Here is a 22,012-nt window from a genome sequence, read left to right on the forward strand (position 1 = left end):
ATGCCTTAAAGGTTATGATCCAGTAATTATTTTGAGTTTTATATAATTAATTCTACGTTAAAATATTTTCTTATCTTTGTTTAGCTGCCAGTGAAGAGAATATGTTTGTTACTTAATAGAGATCGACATAATTTTAATATCAGTACATCCACAGAACATCTACAGTTCATTGATGGGACCAAGTTAGACCAATCCAATTCAAACCCATTTACCATCAATGTTCATTTTCGAAGTTTTAGAGATGGCTATTTTGTACAATGGGTTGTTTTTGAGTTTGGTTCGGGGCCAGCTATTGTGCGAAAGTTAACCGTTGAAACCTGTGAAGAAGAGCATAATATTGCAAATGAACCTAAGTGCGAAGCTGAGGTATGGACCAAATATACCCGAGAAATAATAACTGACCCAAGTTTAGTTGAAGACAAGTTTACTGGGAAATTACTAACTGAATATAAACAAGCTGACGAAGAAGATAGACTGCATGCTTTTTACAACAGAGATTTTCCTTTAAATCGTTATAACTATCAACATAAGATGCACAAACTACTCTATAGTGAGGAACTGACCAGACGTAATATCATAGCAAGGTTAGTATTGTTCTCTAATGAGTTAGTTTTCAATTTAATTTCATTTTCATTTGACTGCTTTAGTACAATTTACCTGTATCTTATCTTCTACCCAGTGACTTGAGACTTCTAAAATCCCAGTCCATACTGTTGTGGCATTTGTTGCGCACACGTCAGTAATGCTACCCATTTTAGGAACATAGCCTACCATTTGTCTAGAGAGAATCGGTCTTTGATAACAGTTTAATTTTGTACCAAAAGCCTTTAATTCCCATTGTTCATCAAGATAAGTTAATTCACTCTCTATTTTTTGATGTAAAATGTCCGTTCATACCTATTGATATGTTGGTATTTTTGTCATCTATTTTGTAGATACAATCTTGTTACCAAGGTAACAGTTAAAGGCGTAATTGAAGACGAAACATTTATATTTGCTCAATCTGGTGAACTTTTTGCTAGAATAAGTTTAACAGAAGACCTATCCGAAGACACTGATGAGGGTCGGTTGTTTCTAGAGTCTGTCCAGGGGGCTTTAATAAAGCCGAAAGACGCACCTGATAACCGCGTTTACGAAGTCGGTATTGCTAAAAGAGATAAGTTTAAAGGGATTGGAAAAAATTATATATATTTAGAGCTACACCCAACCACGGTTAAACAACTGGAATTAAAGCCAGATACAGATGTTGAAATGGAGATCCAATTTCAGATGAATCGGGGTACATTCTGTAGAATGCACTATTCTGTCGATAGATTAAGTGATGTTGATATTGTATTTCCAAATCTCTCTAAGTTAAATGTTTTGAATTGGAATGAACATGAACGAGATATTAAGTAAGTAGACCATTAAGTATTGACATATAATTTTAAGTAACTTCTTTGATAGGCATTTATTAATTAAAATATTAACACAAGGTACAATTTTATGGACACACAATTACTGAGTTTAATACGTCGCTTAGTATTAAACTCAGTAATTGTGTATCCATAAAATTGTACCCTGTGTTACTTTTAAGAAATGTATCATAAACACTCATTTTCCTACACTACAATGTTTTTGGAATGATATATATTATGTCCATCTGGAAACCTTAAAGAGTCTTGAGTAAAGGCTAAACGTTATCATTGGAGCTAATCGAAATATAACTGAAATTGACTGATATCATCAATGTAATATAGAGTCGTATATTTAAACAGAGTCTATATTTATAAAAGTATTGTAAAGAAGCATATAAAAAAGCGGATAATTTTCCATTACACTCTGGATGGGAAAGCTGTAGGGTGGGTGTATGTTTTGATGTAGTACCTCCACTATTTAAGGTTTTTATATAAATAGGTCTGATAAATTAAATGGGGATCAAACAAAAGCAGTTAAACATATGGTAACAAAAAAGGATTATTCGCCACCACTGATAGTGTATGGACCATTTGGTACAGGAAAAACAGAAACATTGGCCGAGGCTACCAAATACTTATTTCAGCACCAACCCCAATCACGCATTCTCATCTGTACTTACACTAATAGGTAAAATCTAAAAATCAAAGACTGTTTGTCATTTGCATTTTTCGGAAAGCATAACCTTAATCGACGCTAATATATACTCAAATTGATTATTTAACATTTAATTAAGAACACAAAATCAAAATATCTCCAATCTTGGATTCAGTCGGATAAGAAGGAGACTGTTGAGAATATCTTATATACCTTCTACATTGGATGCCGAATATTTGTTATTTCTTTGTAAATTTTGAATGGAATTGGACCATCTTTGGAAATATGAAGAAAATGAAATAGCTGACATTGGAGAATTTAAATGTTAATCAAAATAATATTCATTCGTTATTGTTTGTTTGCAATATGTACTGTGTGTCATTCGCGGATTAGGCTCTACCGGTAAACTTTTTTTGTGAATTTATCTTTTCAGCGCCGCAGATATATATTATATTAAGTATCTTGGAGATTTCTTAAAGGAAAAGGGAAAACAATCTATAGCTCTTCATATTTATGCCCCCTATAAGAGATATGATACTGTTCCTACAGAATGCCACCCGTATATGTTGTTCTCTAAAAAACTGGGTTCGTTTTATTTACCAACTAAAGATGACCTCTTGAAGAAGAGAATTGTTATAACGACCGTTGAGACAGCCATACATTTGACAACTATTAATGGTATTAGAGGATTTTTTTCACACATTTTTCTTGATGAAGCAGCACAATCTTTAGAATGTCAGGCGTTGATACCACTAACGCTAGCAGATGCCAAGACGTGTATAGTTTTAACAGGTGATCACAGACAAATGAATCCTAAAATTTACAGTTCCGAAGCGAAGCGTCAGATGTTTGGCCGATCTATCCTGGAACGATTACATACCTATTATGAAAGATACTGTAAACAAAGAAAGCAGAGCTATGAAAGTATCAGTATATTTCTAAACCAAAATTACCGTTCTCATTGCCAGCTTTTAAAGTTCATTTCAGCTACGTTTTATGGCAATGAAGACCATTTAATCTGTAGATCAAATTTGCCAAATATAACTTTAAATCCTATTAACTTTTTCTCTGTGTTTGGTAAGGAAGTACAGACCAATGACAGTACGTCTTTCTACAACGAGGAAGAAGCAGATGAAATAGTAAATGATGTTTCATATATTTTTAACAACTGGCCAAAGGAATGGGGCGAGAGGAAATCAGAAGATATCCAAGTTGTAGCTCCATATTCACAACAAGTCGCCCTGATAAGAAAGAAATTAAGGATAAACAAACTAAGAAATGTGAATGTAGAAAGAATATACAATATACAAGGTAAAACAATGTTGCTATTTTATATCTGATGGAATTATTTACAATTTTCAGCTGTAGACTTTTATAATGTGGATTTGCTTTCTTATTAATGGAAGCCTTATCGTATATCTATAAAATTTAATCTGCTTTCAGGAAAACAATTTAGGATCTTATTCATCAGCACTGTTAGGACACTGCAATTGTGTGAACGCGATCATATGAAGAAATGTTTACAAGGGGTAGAAGATATTAATATGGGAGAATATGGCTTTCTCTCTGAACCCAACATGTTAAATACAGCTCTAACCCGCGCCCAGTCTTATGTTGCAGTTGTTGGGGATCCTATAGCACTTTGTACAATCGGAGAATGTAGTGGTATATGGAAAAAATATATAAAGCAGTGTCACGAATTGGGTTCACTTTTGTCACAGTGGTCTTATACGGAAATAAAACAGGCCGTAGAGAAGAGAGAATCGTCACCGTTAGGTGCAGAAATTAGGAAATTATCAGATCAGAGCTGGTCTAGAAAACAAGAATCTTATAAACTAGATCCTATACCGCATTCAGAACTAATGGGTGTCTGGAGCAGAAAGAATTCTAATATTAAGAATGAAATCCCATCACAACGTGGCATTTTGCACATAAACCACACTTCACGTTCGCACGAAGAACATCCAATGCAATTACCCGATGATGTTCAGAAAAGACTCGGAAAGCCTTTTAAATATGGTGAATTACAACAAAACACATCGGAAACAATTGAAAATGAAGACTATGATGACTGGGACGATTTTAGAATGAAACCTGATGAAATCATACAAAAACTTGGAGAAAAACTTCATTGTCCGACAACCAGCAACGATATATTGATGCCCGCACAAGATAGAGCAGCCAAAAGGAGAACAGAAGCGAAGGGGACAATGAAATATGGGGTTAGGGAGGAGCGAGGTCGGGCTGTTTTTTATCCCATCAGTAAAGAATCAAAAAGAATTCTGTTAACAGAAAAGGATGCCGCTGATAACCTAAGCGATGCCTCGGATGAGGAATTTGAAGATGACGATGGTGACCCAAGCTTCAGTAGGTTTAAACGAACCGAATATAAAAAAGATGAATTGAGAAAACTTCTTGAAGATGACCCTGAAAATTACAAGCGCTGCATCATAAACACAAGTTCTGAAGTAAGATATGCTAGAGTAATGGATTTCACCTCAACTATTAAAGAAATAAAGATCAGAAGCAGAACATTTTGTGGTCGGGCCTTGAATAACGATGAAGTAGTTGTGCTAATCTTACCGAATTTAAGAAAACCTGACAAAGATTTATTTGATAACAAACCAGTTGAAATATACGGCGAAGTTGTAGGTATTTTGAACAGAGCCATGAATCCGAGATATAAAGTCTTTGTCTGTCGTACAGAACCAATCAATACAAGTTTAATGATACCTATCAGCACTTCTGTTCCTTCCATTTTGAATCTAACCTTGAAAGACAATGAACGTGGCCATAGAGATGGACAAGTCATTGTTTATAAATGTCAAGGTTACTCTATATCATTTGATCACTATGAAGAAATTGACCCAATTGATCCGGCAGGAAAACTGTTTTTGGTGAGATACTTGAAATGGAAAAAGAACAGTAGGTTACCTCTCGGAATTGTTATTGGCGTGCAACCCGTGGGAAAAAATATAGAAACAGGAATGTCTATCATAGATAGGGAACATCATATTCAACCCAATTTCAAAGGCAGTTTTAAACATTTACAACATTCTAAAGATAAAGACACAAAGAGATTGGATTTTACAAAAAAAAATTGCTTCACCATTGATCCAACAAATTCACAAGATCTTGACGATGCACTAAGTATCGAGGAAGGATTTACTGGAACTTTCATTGTAGGAATACATATTGCAGATGTATCACACTTCATCGAAAAGGATTCAGATTTGGACAAAGTAGCGTACAAGAGGGGAACCTCATACTATCCGATCGGCAAAAGACCTATTCATATGTTGCCATCTACATTTTCTACATCCATGTGCAGTTTGTTGCCACACGCCGATAAACGTGCAACGTCGGTTTTTCTTACTGTGAATGCACATGGCGAAATAATCACAAGCGAGTTGTGCGAATCATTTATTCAATCAAAAAGACGATTTAACTATGAAGAAGTGCAAGATATTCTGAACAGACCTGACACTACTGATGAAATGTCGTGGTCAATCAAACAATTAGCTGATATAGCACGAATATGGAGAGCAAAACGAATGGGTAGAGCTCATTTATATAGCGAGGTAGATGTGGTTGATAGTAAATCAGCACAAGCACATTTGATGGTAGCAGAATTCATGATTATGGCGAATCACCAGGTAGCATCTTTAGTTTTAACTAAATTTCCCAAATGTTGTCCATTAAGAATACAACGGCCTCCAGATGATTACAAGGCCGAAACATGGAGAAGAAAACACTTTGCTGCTGCTTCTAATTCAGTTTCCCTTACCAGAGCTTTTACAAGTAATGATAACATTTGCCGTTGTGCCGGAATGTGTTCCTGTTTAAATAATTATGTGGAAGAAAATGCTTTGATGTTTGACCCCACTATTACTGTACCTTTTGATGTATGGACACGGTTGTGTGATTCAATAGATCTTGGTGACTGGCAACGTTTTATACAAGTATTACTTTCACCCGAAAATTACCCACAGTCAGCTGTCGCCTTAGTAGAGTATAGAAAAATACAGGACAGAGCATTTTATGTTTGTTCTGCTAATTTTGATTCCTTGTTAAACGCACATTACAGCCTCAATCTCCCACAATATACCCACTTTACCAGTCCTATTAGACGATATTTTGATATTGTTGTACACAGAATGGTATCAGCGTGTATCAATAACACAGAAAACCCGTATTCGGAATCTGAAATGGCTGATATAGCACACAGATGCAATGTTGCCTTTTTGAACAGTAAAAGTTACGACAACAGTGTATTCGCTTTACATTTAAGTGTCGCCCTAGAAAAAAGACCTTTGATATACTATCCTGTAATTGAAGAAGTGGATGATGTCGCATTAACTCTTGTATTTCCAAACCTTACATGTTTCACATCATCACAGAGAAAAATAAAAATGGGATATTTAGCACCTTCTAAACGACCCTTTAAAGATGACATGACAGTAGAATTGCAGTGGGAAGAACGGATCTACAATGTCACTGAAATAGCAACAGATGTAGTAACCCCAGTTGAGTTGAAGGAACCAATGAAATCAGTGGAGATTCCCTGTAAGCAATGGCAACATATGCTAAGCATTGCCTCTGGGAGCAACCCAGAGAACATAATATCTGAATTCAAAGAAATACGCAAAAATGTCGGCCATATGCTTCGAAAATTTCCAGAAGAAACCCTAACGAGTGAATTGAGAGTCGAGGGCAAACTTCAGTTCTTTCGGAAATTTTTCATTAGATACAGACCAAATATGCACGTGAAAGTTCAGTTGGCCCCAGTTTTAAAGAGAGGTTTGTTGGTTCCACAGATACAACTTTACTTCTTAACACGTAAACATATCATATGTATGGAACATAAACGAGATCCTATAGGTTGCTTTACGGTATTGGGTTCTCAACAAGCATCGAAAAAGAGGTATACAGATTTGACTGAATATGCGAATCTATGGTTACCAGTTCTAGCAATGGAATCTGTGACCTGTTCTGTGAAAGGACAAGAACAAATTTTTATTCATGATGTGCCGATTACTTGGTGTGAGAATTTCGGAAATTTGACCAATGTGACCATGGAAGGAAAATTTGTTTTAACTGTAGAGTTTTGCCAAGAAAGAGATATTAAATTAGAATCAGATTATGTTTGTGTTAGATACAACGATGTTGCTATACCAATTGTTGGTGATCTAGATGATAAAGTTGGAGCTGTTGTGAATCACCACGAAAATGTATGTTTTGTTTGTCATTGTGTTATAAACAAAATAGAACGACAGAATAAAATCTACTTAATACAGATGAAACTTCATGAGTGCTGCATGGCCTTTCCTCGAAATTTGATAACCAAAACGCCAATGGCATCTATTGAAATAATACCAAAATCTATTCCTCACAGGTAAATATATAAAGGTCCTCTAGAAAGGACTTATATTTGATAGCTTTTTATTGATATTGCACGAGCTTAAGGTGGCAAACATGAATCTTGTGGTGCATTCTAACAACATTATACCTTGGACCTTAACTAGACAGCCTATCTAAAGATCCAATAATCAAAGCCTATCAAACAATTATACGACATTTTCTGTATATCTAAGTTTTTGATTGGTAGGTTAAACTGGAGCCAACCAATCACAACCTTAGAAAAAAATATTAATAGGCATGTTCAATCGTTTTCATATAAATACGATATTGACAAAGCAATATGGAGTGGAATAAACCACTATAAATATGCTGTAATAATAAATAATAATAATTTACAGGAGATCTCAGAATGCCGTGGAAACATTAATGGAAGGTGCAGTGACACCGTTAATAAAAGAAATAGCTTTGGGAACAAAACAGCAAAAGAAAGGTATGTGAATTGATGCAGAAAAATTAACAAAAGGAGCATTATCTAGCTTTGGACTGAAGATCAGTGCGCAATTTCACATTCAAATTTGTCGTAACAATTTTGCATAAAAATTAATTTGAACCAAAAAACAGGCCTATCACCAATAATAAAGCACAGTGACATTCAGGTGTGGTGTTATTTTACAAATGTTGATGTTCAAATACGGGCCCCCCCCCCCCACAAATGTTGATGTTCAAATACGGGCCCCCCCCCCAAAAAAAAAAGTTGTTATTACCCTACCCATTTATGAGCATATTTTTGTATTATTTTCTAACCGCCCTGGAGTCAGAGGGTTTAAAATGGGAGTGGACATTCAGATTTCATTGGATATCTTCATTATTTCATCCTGTATAAACCTCATCTTGACTCTGTATAAGGGTTTTGGGAGCCGTTAAATTTAAGATTTGAAAATCCAAGATGGTGGTGATATGTCAAAAAATTTCATACGCGTTGATATTTTCTCAGTCTTTAACGACATTACATTCACCGTTACATTTTCTAGGCGCTTTCTAACCTCCGCATCTTCAGAATATATACTCTTCAAAAAAGTAGTGGATATTGAAATGCAAATACCTATGCAGGTTGTGATATGATAAATAGTCATGGACACTTGACCTGCTTAGAGAGTATGTTCACATATGAAGACCTTATCGCCAACAGAACCACTGAGCTGAACGTACGACACACAATAGCGCCATACACGTGGGAGGGGTTCATTGTCAAATTTGACACTTCAAGGAAGAATTGATGAAAACTGCCTACCCATGTTTGCTTTCCTATTGGTTCTTGCATTAAAGTTTAATGTCCAGCTGTTATTAAATTTCCATTGAAAGTTATGTATACGTATTGTTCGTTTTAACAGAAAACTATAGAGACGTCGATGAGATTTTGTCGATGAAGATATGCGGTAATGCATTACAGCCACAAAATTATGTACAGATGCAAGTTACAAAATATGCTTTAAGTAATCCCTTTACGTTGATTCAAGGCCCACCTGGAACCGGCAAAACAGTCACAGGGGCTTATTTGGCCTTCTATTTCGTTACGCGAAATAAATCAAGATCTGTTCATGGCAGAGAACAGGTTGTATATTGTGGTCCATCAAATAAATCAGTGGACGTGGTGGTGGGTAAGTATATTGGATATGTAATAATTTGTATATCCATACATCATTTTAAATTTAAAACATAATGATATTAAATTTAAAATGTAATAATATTAAATTTAAAATGTAATGATATTAAATTTAAAAGGTGGGAATATTAAATTTAAAAGGTAGGAATATTAAATTTAAGATGTAACAATTAAACTTAAAACGGATTAATTAAAAAAAAGGTTTCACCATGTTCTGAAAATCAAGGAATTTAATTTAATAGAATGTGTGGAAAAAAAGCCGACATCCAAAATTTATAAATTGGCCTTACATGTGTGCTTATCAAATCGTTATGACCTAGTCAACCATTAATTACTCTTATTTTATTAACCGTTCCTTTTATTTATGACCCTTCTTATCTCTCTCCTTCCCCTTTTTTCTGTTTCGCATGCTAAAGTTTGTTGAATTTTAGGTGTAGAATGGAAGACAGGGGGTTGGACTTACTTTTTGTACCATGTTTTGAATATTCATGATTTTGGCGAGAAATGATAATCTAGTTAACAGTTTCGTTACACAGGGCGTAGGGGGAGGGGGGCAGTCACAAATTTACCGCCATAGGGGAAAATCTAGAGTGTACTGGTGCCATTAGCTACACCAATCCTGATAACTCAATACAAGCCATTAATTTCCCATTGACCTTAATGTTAAAATTCTGATCTTTGTGGCCGTCTCCAACGTTTTGCAAATTTCGTTGTCATGAACGCTTTCCACTATAGTGTTGGGGATGCTGGGGAACAACTGGAAACGTCTTTGCTCCAAACATACACATACACTTCATTCGTAGTACCAAAATTGTGGAAATTTATGCTGGTCTAACTCCATTGCAATGGTGATGATGATTTAAAAATGAATATAGTCAGCTGAACAGTTCATTCAGTTTACATCTTTTCGTTAAATGTTACACAAAAATAGCAATAAAATTAATACGATATATTCATATATGAATTCAGAATATATTCTTTGGACTGACTATTTTGGCCAATAGTTTTGTTTCAATTTTTTGATCCAAGCATGTGAAGAAAGTGCTGGTCATGTCGCTTTAATACGATTTTTAAAGTAACCTAATTCCCTCATATGCGTCTTCTTTAGACCCGTGAGTACACAAAAGTAAGTCGGAAAATCTCCTCTCATCCGAGCGCCCGATGGATGAGAAGGATTATATGAATATAGCCCGAGGGCTCGAGGATTTATATTGCATATTTCTCATTGATCTAAATAAATATGTATACTAACTCAACATTCAATGTCTAAAAATAGCACAATTGCACGTGCAGCACTGTGTCAACATACGCCTGACTATAAATAAGAGGTAAGGCTCGGCTCTAGTTGTCTCTTTAAAGTTTTGTTGGCAACCATATATATAGCACTGGGAGGGCTAAAGGGAGGGTATATAAATCCTCGATCCCTCGGGCTATATATATTCATATAATCGTTCTCATCCATCGCGTCCTTCGGGCGCTCGGATGAGAGGTGATTATATTCCATTATATGCCCTTCTGGGATCTCCGATTTATATTGCATCATTGAAAGGGTTGTCAACAAAAGAGATAACAAATAGTAGGCTGTTAAAATTTATCCATATAATTTAAAAAATGTATTATTTCCTGTAGAACAAAAAAGAACTTATCATTGTTCCATGATACTGTTTTAAGATTGTCTGAAATAGAGTATCCAGAATTAAACGATGCAGATCAGGAAGTTGAACGAATTCAATGAGGCTTATATTCAGAAGTATCAATTCCTGCCAGTACAATGGTTTCTTAAGCCAACGGCCAATGGTAGATGGCGTTACTGCTCTGAGTGTAATACATGTATGAGATACAATAAGTTCTGAAGTTAATTCAACATAATACTGGAGAGTATATCAGTAAACTAATCCAATTTGACCTGGTATAGGAGAAGATTGACAAGAAATTTTCCAAATTTTCACTTCCTCACCTTATAGCATTGCCATAATCTAGAAAGCGATTAATACTAAAAGCTCTTAATGTGGCACCCTTGGGCCGTAGCTAGAGCCAATAAGTTCACTGTTATATAAGTGAGAAGCTTCAAAGATATACCTAAGGCAAAAAAACAATTTAATAGAATAGAAACACTCCAGGTTGCTACAAAACAAGATTTTGGAGGATCAAGATTAAAAATACCTTCCAAAAAACAATAAATAATGGCATGGTTTCTGAACTTCCTGCTGCCTGAAACATTCAGAGTCTGAACAATTGCTGATCTGTAGGTGTTAGCAACACTATATGAATACTAGACAACAAATCACTCAAATAATTTGCAATATTTTCTACAGTGGGATCCAAAGGATTATACTGTTTGTTAATTCCTGGTCTCCAGGACCTGAGAATAGTGTCAATAGCATGTTGTGATAGTCCTCTATTAGTGAGGGTTTGCTTGAGACGAGCATTCATGTATAAAATTTTGCCTCCCATGGGGTAGCACATCCCATGGTGAACTAAACGCAAGAGGTCCTTCCGTAGGAGCAAATGAATGGGGTTAGAAATTAGCATTGCTAAGAGTCTAGAATATCATACCGGTATTGGCCATCCTGGCACTATAATTATAGCATGGTCTCTGATTATTTTGTTGAGATACCGGTACTTGGCAACTACACTGAAACTTTCAGTGAGAAGAGGAAGATGTATTGGTGAAAATTAAATCAACTCATCTTAAATACATCATATTCAAGAACCAACCAAAATGGATCAGACTGTCAAGATACATACTTTACAACTTGGTAAATAAGCTGTGGTGTAAATAGATCTATGTCCGGTACAGATAAAAGATTACATACCCTCTGAAAAATGTGCTTAATCATCTTCAATTCTGTGAAGTCAGAAAAATGTCTAGATAATGCATCTGTTATGCTATGAGACATAATTGATCTATATTTAGCAGATAAATATTTCGAGAAGCACACCGGTACCAAATTTGTTTGCTTATTTTAAAACAATTTATCTATAGTTCCCCAATATTATAAATATATGATAATTATAGGATATAGTGTTATCACATGGAACAAGTTATGCGTATTAGATAAATTGCTGCACAATGACAATGATGTCCATCCATAGAAATCTGCCAGCAGTTCAAGATAATTTACTGATATTCTGAACTATTCCAAAGCAGATAGATGTGAATATCATAAGGAGTGAGCACCCGATACATAAAGAGAAGCATCCAAAGTAAAGACACAAGAGTGGTCTAATATGGTTACGATTTTAAATGCTAATGTTATATGTAACCACCAGTTTAACTCAAACGTCATTGAGGGAAATACCCATATGAATAATTACATTCTGTTTTAACTTAAAGTTCTAGATTACTCTTTTATATAGGCAAAGGTACTAAAAGTATTGCTGTTCGTAGAAAAGGAACACAGTCCAATAAAATACTCTTTGTCTGATAGTGAGCTTGTTTGATGTTAATAAAGCTCTGGCCTTGGTTTTGACTTTATCCTTCATTGAGTAAGAGATCAGTAAATAAATGACAATTAATAGTAAATTCTAAAAAATAATTTCTTTAGAAGGAAATCCTAGCTCTCGAAAATATCTTACAGCTTTCTGTGTGTAAAACCAAATTCTTTTGCAGTGTTGATAGTGGAAAAGAAAAAATAGAATTGTCTGTAAAATATGAACAATGTATACACTGCTTGCGAAGGATTGCAAAATTTGATTTGAAAAACTTTAGAAAGAACTCTTGGAGCTGAGGAAACTCTGAAACGGAGACCTGTAATCTCAACAGTTTGATCTCAAATAAAATGTAAATATTATTTATGATGATCTGGACGAATATGAATTAAAAAAAAGGCATCTTTTAGATTCATTAATGATAGAAAATCCTCTCTATGTATTATACTGATAGAAGCAAAGAATAAAGTTTCTTGTGTAAAATGTTTTCAGGTTTATAACAGGACGATAATCGTCAGTCTTTTTCTGTAACTAAAAAAATATTAGAAATAAACTGATTGGTATGAAAACCAGGGAATACCTGGACATAAAGCCTTCTTACTTAACATTAAATTAATCAACAAACTCCATCTGCTCTGAATTATACAGAGGTGGTTAGGCAAGCAAAGTTGAAAGGGTGGTTGAAGAAAACTCAAACCGGTACCCGCTAACTGTATTAAGAATCCAGTTATCTGATGTCATGATAGACCAACTGCCTAAAAAGTATTCGAAATCTGGCTGGCTACAAAAGTATTACCTACAGGTGTTACTGTAGCTGGGTTGATGCTGCCCTGAAAACGGAGGCCTGTAAAAGGATTGCTGCTTAGTACTCGACTCAACATGATTACCAAATAATGCATATAATGTATAATTGATTGACTGATCTATATAAAGTCGTATCGACTGGCCGATTGGAAGAACAGAGTGGGTGATATCAACGACTTAAATAGCGTTTAAGGGAATTCCTAAGTTTTAAAAGACAATTCCAAATGGGTATTACCCTGGATCACTTACTGAATCAGCAATAGAATTTTTCGTATCTTAATTTTTTGACAGCAATGACAATAAGGGTGAAACACCAAGGCCCATTATCTTCTGTATATCCTGAATAGCCGCATCTTGTGACTGTGCTTGACGGAGTAAAAACTGACCAAATGTCAGTGTCCACCTGAGGTGCAACATACGGCCACATGCATTTGTAATTTTTCTTTTTAAATAGGGTCTTTAACAACCAGTTAATCTATCTCAACATGCTTCATGGTAACCATATTAACTAGTTTATAGATTAACGATCGAATCATTTACTGCATTGTCACCCTGAAAAATGGGGGGAAAAAACAAAATCACTGAACCCCTGGTCAGGACTGAAATCATTATACTGTTGATTCAGGGTCAAAAATTATGAACCATTAGGTTCCATAGATTGGTCTGAACAAAATGATGCATGCATGACGAATTTGCCTGACAAGTCTTGTGCTCGTCAATGACCCCGTCTTTAAATAAGCCCAGTCGGAAAAGAACAGTAGAAGTTAAACCTCATTTCATTTCATTTCTCATCAATGACATTATTATTAACATTGTTGTCTGTAAACAAAATTGTTAAAAATATAATATTTAATTGGTTTTAAAATCATCTCTTCTTACATAAGTGTTATAAATTGGTAGGCTACTGTGTCATTTATTTCATTTTCATTTGACTATATAGTCATATATAAAGACTATTATTACTAAAACTACCGGTATAGGACTTAGATGCATAACAAGCCTATATATCCATTTGTTGGCGGTAGAAGTAAAAGCATAATTATTTCCATTTATTCATTTATTTCATTTTCATTTGAACTATATAGTCATATATAAAGACTATTATTACTAAAACTACCGGTATAAGGACTTAGATGTATAACAGGCCTATATATCCATTTGTCGGCGGTAGAAGTAAAAACATAATTATTTCCATTAAAATATACACTCCGAACAGAGGACACGTGGTCACGTAGATAGAAAAAAAAATGATTATCAAAACCAAGCGACACGATTATTACCGACATGAAAAATGTCAAAATGACTGCGATCAACAGACAGATTGATGTAGAGTGAAATTAATTGTGAAACAAAAGAATCCACAGTATCCGTAATGGCAATACCACTCGGCCTGAATTTATCTACCTGATCGGGATATTACGAATCTTGTTTTATTACTTGTTACTTGTCCCTTTAGCCGGTTGAGATATTTATAATTTAATGGCGGCTTTTCTTTTACCGATCGTATCTACATCAACCAAGAGGTCTAACCTTCATCAAGGATGAGAATGTCGGGGTCTAAGTTTATAGAAACAGACTCTCCGGACAAAACCTCTCAAAATCCACGCTTGGAGATTTACTAAATTCAACATGGAATAAAGCAATAAACGGGCGTGAAACAACGCCACAAAAATATATGGACCGGCACAGCGTATCGGTCGCGATCACGTAAAAAAGGAATTGAATCTACGATCCAACAAAATCGCAAAGTAATAGTATACGATATAATATGACTATGTAGTGCACCACTACTAGTCATGGTCTAGATCAATAAAGAAAAAGACAACTAGAGAACTACAACTAGAGCCGAGCCTTACCTCTTATTTATAGTCAGGCGTATGTTGACACAGTGCTGCACGTGCAATTGTGCTATTTTTAGACTTTGAATGTTGAGTTAGTATACATATTTATTTAGATCAATGAGAAATATGCAATATAAATCGGAGATGCCCGAAGGGCATATAATGGAATATAATTCCATTTTGTTCCATTTCATTTCCCCTCTCATCCGTCTTTAATTTTAATCACGTCTTCGAAGTAAACCACAGATTTTGCAATTTCGGGCCGGTGGAAGCAATCCTTGATAGTGGGTACAATTCCAGGACTTTAGGCGAGGATTCAGGGGCCGTGGATGCTCCTGGGGGTCCAGATCGTCGAATACGCTTTCTCATCAATTTAATTCTTTTCTAAAGCCCTTAGCATGACAGCACAGTCAATAGTGGTTTGATATGAGGCTGCATAATAATACCAAAGTTGTGGACCCTCTATTTATAGGTCACAATTTTGATCCGGGTTTGCTAAAACTTAAGATATATTTTTATACCCCAGAGATCTTAGTTTCTTTCGATATGGGTGCATATCGGACGACACTTTTAGGATGTTTGTCCGATTCATGAGATAAATCATAAACTATGTGTTAAAGATCAAAAGTTCTTGGATGAGTATCACTAATTCTTGGATGAGTTAAATTTTTGTAAGAATCGACCCCCTGCCTTTTACGCAAAATATGAACTATGAATGAATTTGTGGACCTTTCTGAGGCGACAGTCTTTGTCCGATTCATGAGTGAGATGAAACTTAAATTATGTGTTCGCCACTCGAGCTCTAAATGTATGAGACCAAGTTTTTCTAAACCATGTTTTTGCGGAGATTCCGAATCTAACTGGTGGTCAGGCGTTTGAGGGGGCGTTAGAGACATATGGGTTTCCAATGTCTAAAATTGGTGGGGAAATGTGATAATGTTGACGCAAAACATAAATTTCTAGGCCTGTCCATCTCTGTCCATGCCCCTGGACCAAATGGTTTTTATTTTGTGGCGAGGTAAGTTGTGCGTGTGTGTGGAAGAGAACGGGGAGATGGGTAAAATTGGCGGGAAATGAGTTCACGTTGATATAAATGATGATTTTCTTAGAGTTTGGTAAAAACGTTACTTTTTTTATGCCGCTGTACATCTCTTAATATGTATATAAGATTTCCATTGTGTGGTGTGGGGTGGGAGGGGAGGGGGCAAATGTACATTTGGCTACAGAAACCACTTGGTTCAAAACTGACCTGAAAAGTGTCTTCTCGTTAGCTTTTTCGTCCAGTATCGATTTCGGAATTCAAAATATTAAGTTAGAATGGTATTTTCAAGAGATCTTGAAATGTAAATGTAAATAAAATAAACCACAGTTAACAAGAGACATGTTTAGATATTAGTTTATTCTTATAGTCGTCATCATAATGAGCGGAATAAATATCTTCTTTAAAAGTACCATTATAATTTAATATTTTGAATGACGAGAAGTCACTTTTAAGGTCAATTTTGAACCAAATGATTTCTGTCCCCAAAAAATACATTTTGCCCCCCCCCCCCCCCCCCGGGGCACCTACACCAATCTGCGCAAGAAAACGGTCTAGAAAAACTTGGTCTCTAATTTACAGCTCGGCTTGGATGAGTTCGACTTAGGTACGCATTAGACCTGCTGTTCTAGAGCTATAACCCCTGCCTTTTGCGCAAAATGTGATATCACCCCGACGCTGATAACATTTTGTGTTTCATTCTATTGTATTCCTTAGATTATGAAATTGACTTTTGAGGTTGACCTATTTTACCCCCAAAGGAACATTATTAACATGGGTAAGTATGTAATGAACGAAACCATCCATAATTAACACTATGTGTATTTTTAGATAAACTGCTACATCTGGGAGAAAGTTGTCCAAATATTATAAGAGTATATAGTAACAGGATAGAAAATATGGAATATCCCCTTCCTCGAGATTCGGTTCCAACCAAAAAACGATACTCGGCAGAGGTTTCCAAAGTTCAAGCAATAAGAGACAGGGCTCTACATCATCTGATCAGAGCTCCTGGTAATTCATACAGTGAAAAAATCAGAGATTTTGATCGTATGTTCCAACCATCCAGTCCAGATGACGTAGATGAATTAGTGGATGAGTATATTAAAATTAAAGGCTTGAATAAGATATTTAGAGAAACCTTAATAAGAAGTATGACCGATGAATTAAAAGAAAAATACAAACGTGACGTGATAAACTTCAAGAAAGAAGAATTAAAGAAAAAAGTAAACGATAAATTGATAATTGAATATAAGAGGAAAATATATATGGCTAAAACAGAAGAACTGAATAAAGCTGATATCATTCTTAGCACATGTTTTGCAATCGGTGGTATTAAAACAGAAATACCTCTAAATATAAAACAGGTAATAATAAGTGGCATTTTGTTTTAAAAAAGAGTCAAACATTTCAATAATAGAATAATAAATCATATTATGTCAACAAATATCCTGTTAAACTTTTCACACTGTACCCAGTTTCAAACATATTGGCAGCAGGAAGGTCCGATTAAAATGGATAGATGTAGTTCGCTGCTCGAAGATGTATTTGTATACGCCCCTGTTTGCCTAACCGTCGTTTAGGCTATCCGTCCGTTCAATTTGTGGGCCTTATGCAATTTTTATCCGATTTTGGCGAATCTTGAAATATGGGTTTATATCCCAAAGATCTCTGTCCCTTTCGATATTGGCATGTATCGGACCGTACCTTCATGAATTATGGCACGAAAACTCAAGTTTTTCCGATTTTGATGAAACTTTATATGTATGTCTATAAACCAAGGATCTCGATTACTGTCGATATTGTCGCATATCCGACCGTAACGTCCTTGATTATGACCCTTGATTTTCAGATAAATCGCGTTTTTAGCTCGTGGACCCTCTAGATGTCACAATTTTATTTGATTTTAAAAACAATATCACCGTCACACCATCATGACGGTTAAGTTCGAATTTTGTGAAAATCGGACCGAGACTGTTTAACAAAGTGGCCGCTCCCCTTTAGTATAATAAGCATGTAATACTAGAGGTCACAAATTTTATCCGATTTTGATGAAACTTAAAATGTATGTTTATAACCCAAAAATCTTGGTTCTTGTCGGAACGTTACTTTACATTACAATACTTAAAGGAGCTAAATCGCTAACATTTGGGACCTAGAAATTGACACAAGTGGGTCGCAACGCATATAATACTGCAATATGGATGTATATAAACTGATTAACATTCAATGGTTTGCGTTTTTACTCCAATTTCAAATCAGTTATGTTCGGCGAAATAAGCCAGCCGTCTCAAGCGAGTGCAAATTGCTAGCGTCTGGTTATTCCAGTCTACATACGCCGTTTGATTTGGTGCAATGTGTCTAGCCTCGGCCCTCGAGTCTCTTGATACAACTGGGGCTCAAGCGCATTATGGTACACGATTCGTGTACCAATGGTAAAATGTTTATTTTGTCTTAAACATTGGATATCAAAAGCCCATCTTTTTCCGGTAAGATCACAACATGAATGTTGATTTAATTTGACAAATAAATCGAGGTTTCAATGTTGAAGATTTTGGATGATATTGAGTTAGAGACTTAGCTACTTTAAAATTAACATGTCTGCCTCTCCTACACCTAACTCGCAGATGAATTTACTGAAGGGATGCTTACATCATATGACTCTCCCACAAATCAATGGGGTCTACTCATCCCAGCTGGTGTCTCTTGAACGTCGGCGGTCTCTCCCGAATTTAGCGGCTGCCTGTCGACCGGTCACAACTCTGTTGGTTTTCTACCCTTGGGTTTCGACTTTCAATTATCTAATTGGTCAAATATAACGTAATTAATTACAATGATTGGTTACTAAGCCAAATGATGCAATAGGAATTTTCCTAATACGAATAATCTGGTGATATTTTGTTTTCCCATAGAATCAGCTATATTTTGGGTTTATAAATCTTTTTAAGGGTCACCCACATCACTCACATTTTTGAGTGTGTGAGATATGACTTCTCTTTAATTTGAAACCAATAATTAGTCAAAGATATAATATAAATGCTATTATTAATTTAAAGAGCAAAGATTCTGTCTATCTTACTACAATACTTTCAGATTATTATAGATGAATCAGGTATGTGTACAGAACCAGAGACAATGATTCCACTTACCTCATTTGATGCTAGTAATATAGTATTAATAGGTGACCATAAACAACTACAACCAATTTTATCTGAACAGAAAGCTAAACAGTTGGGTCTACAGACCTCATTATTTGAGAGATATGCCGGACAAGCACAGATGCTGGAAATACAGTATCGTATGGTAATATATAGCAATTGAGCCAGCTCTTACTATTTTTGTGGATACATTATAATTATTGCTACCATGAATTAAATTATTGCTAGGCTTAATTCTATTATTGCTAGGCTTAATGGAGTAATTCTATTGCTAACATTGTTTGAACGTATTGCTAATTTTTTGGTAATTGGGATAGTTATTATTGTTTCTATCAGTTATTCTAAAGCATGTAACATTAATTTGATAGTTGTAATTTGGTTGCTTTAATTCAATTTCTGCTAGTAGGAATTCGAACAAATTTTTGCTAACAATTATTCAGCTAAATTTGCTACCCGAGCATTGATGACAGGTACAAATAGAAAGCTAAATTAAAGTAACAAAAATTGAATTATTGCTAGCAACTGTAGCATTCGAGCAATATTTGAATGATATATTCAATAAATGTTTGTAGAAATAGCCCATTATTGTTCATTTTCATACTATTTATGTCCACTTACAATTTTTACTCGGTTATTACAATTCAATTATCAATAAAAATTATTGACCAATAATTTCTGCAGCTAAAATTCAAACCTTACGAGTGCCGACTCTGTCAATGATATGTGTATTTGTGGTATAAATTATCCAATATTATTAATACTTGGCAGTGTTTTATACCTTTGTTTCTCCTTTGTATATGACCATACATACCTTGGACGAACACTGTAGATAAATTGAACATTCAGGTTTGGCGTGGAGCATCGAAGTAATGAGCTCTTTGCCAAAGACCCCGTGAACGCGCTTGAGGCCATACGTTTTAATATATATATTCAAATTTGATGTGAAGCACTGGGGTCGTGGCAGGACAAACCGTATCGATTTCAGCATTATGTAGCCTTCCGTTCCAAGGTTAGTCCCCTGTTCCAAAAAGCCTATGAATGTGATTGAGATTACAGTTTCTACAGCTTTTTTCCAAGCGTGTAAATACAATCGAGATTAAGTGTCTTGAACTTCGTCCATATCCAATTTGGTGAACACGATTTAGCTGGTGTTTATGGCTACCTGCTTGGATTGGACTGTCTCCACGTTTTTGCTGGCAATCTCACAATATTTTTTTTATTTTATTTTTTGTTTCCAAAGAATCGTTTCTCAAAGCTATCATAGGTCAGATCTTCTAATTTACAACTACAGAAAACTGCAACCATAGACAGACAGACGAACAATGATGGAAGGTATTTGTAGTAAGCTGATGGTTGGAAAATACATTTACTTATACATAAATAAGTAAATATTTATTAGAATATTCTATTACAGCATGAAGGTATAATGGAGTTCCCTTCAAACATGTTTTATGATGGTAAATTAAGAACTGGAACAAAGCGACAGAGTAAAAAAGCTGAGTTAGATATTTGGCCGAATGGAAGACGCCATCCAACAGTTTTATGTCATACAGAGGGAGAGGAAGACACATTAACTGTCTCTACAGAAGATGGATCGGAACAGTCCAAAAGAAATCAGAATGAAGTTGATTATGTAGTAAGTTCTTTCTTTGAACCTTTTCAAAGTGGAATAATGTAATCTGTATCGTGTTTGTTGATTTTAATTATTCGTTAAGAAAGACTGAATAAGTGTTTTTCAGAAAATATTAGATTTGATGTGGGTTTTATATTCTACATGTAAATATTATATATGGTGATCAGGTTATGGTAGGGATATAACCTAACTAACATCCACCTATGCTAGTCCAAATGAAACTTAATTCTAATTGAATTTTTTATCAAATCAGATAAAAGCATGTGTTGTTTTTTATTCCCTAATGCTATTTACGTTATACTGATATATATTTTTAAGGTTAGTGTGGCTGTGAATTTAGTAGTAAAGTGGAAACTTAAGAGTCAAAATATTGCAATACTTTCTCAGTACAGAGCGCAATGCTCTGCTATAAAAGCTGCTATGAAGGACTGTGGATTACCAGAAATACACGTGTCAACCGTAGTAGCCAGTCAAGGTAGGTAGTCTTAATATGTTGATAATTTCATTTCATAGCCGGGGAAGATTGAAAATAGGGTTCGTATATAGGGTACAGCTCAAAATAGCTGACCTCCCAAGGCTTTTAAAAACAGATGACTGCCAGGTGAGCGTCAGAAAGGTTTGTTTTATAAGAGTTTTTATTATTATTATTTTTTTTTGCCGATTTTAGTCAGAGTTTGCGGCCAAAACTGTACATGGTGCAAAAATTCTGCCAACGTAGATGTGGTTGGCCGCCGTTGAACTATATTACTAAATTCGGAATAGTTTTACAGATAGGACAAAAAATGCCAACATCTTGGTTTTTTCTCGACAGATCTGCGTCGGTTTTCATTTTTGGATTCTATGGATTCTCTGCAGCTGTTAAATTTTCAAAAATTTCTCGGGCAAGACGAGTTCAACATACCCCCTGCTCCGTTGACTAAACTATTGCTTAGTTGTTTGGAATTCAGGTCAGTCACCTAAGTTAGGCTATATTTGACCACATTGAAGTTGCTGTATTCACGGACTGGAATAGTAGGAAAACGCATTTGC

At 35.2% G+C, this 22,012-nt stretch overlaps 1 protein-coding gene across 1 annotated transcript in view; it reads left to right on the plus strand.

Moving 5' to 3' along the window:
- The window catches only part of LOC126812199 (helicase with zinc finger domain 2), a 30,089-nt gene that overhangs the window by 2,278 nt on the left and 5,799 nt on the right, over window positions 1–22,012 (plus strand). Inside the window, exons 5-12 of the mRNA XM_056098702.1 lie at window positions 85–584; window positions 936–1,394; window positions 7,812–7,903; window positions 8,805–9,071; window positions 17,024–17,559; window positions 19,286–19,495; window positions 20,765–20,986; window positions 21,302–21,458. Of these exons, the coding sequence (XP_055954677.1) occupies window positions 85–584; window positions 936–1,394; window positions 7,812–7,903; window positions 8,805–9,071; window positions 17,024–17,559; window positions 19,286–19,495; window positions 20,765–20,986; window positions 21,302–21,458 (2,443 nt within the window). The remainder of the gene's footprint in view (window positions 1–84; window positions 585–935; window positions 1,395–7,811; window positions 7,904–8,804; window positions 9,072–17,023; window positions 17,560–19,285; window positions 19,496–20,764; window positions 20,987–21,301; window positions 21,459–22,012) is intronic.

Source organism: Patella vulgata, chromosome 2, assembly GCF_932274485.2.
Source record: "Patella vulgata chromosome 2, xgPatVulg1.2, whole genome shotgun sequence".
Taxonomy (NCBI): Eukaryota; Metazoa; Mollusca; class Gastropoda; family Patellidae; genus Patella; species Patella vulgata.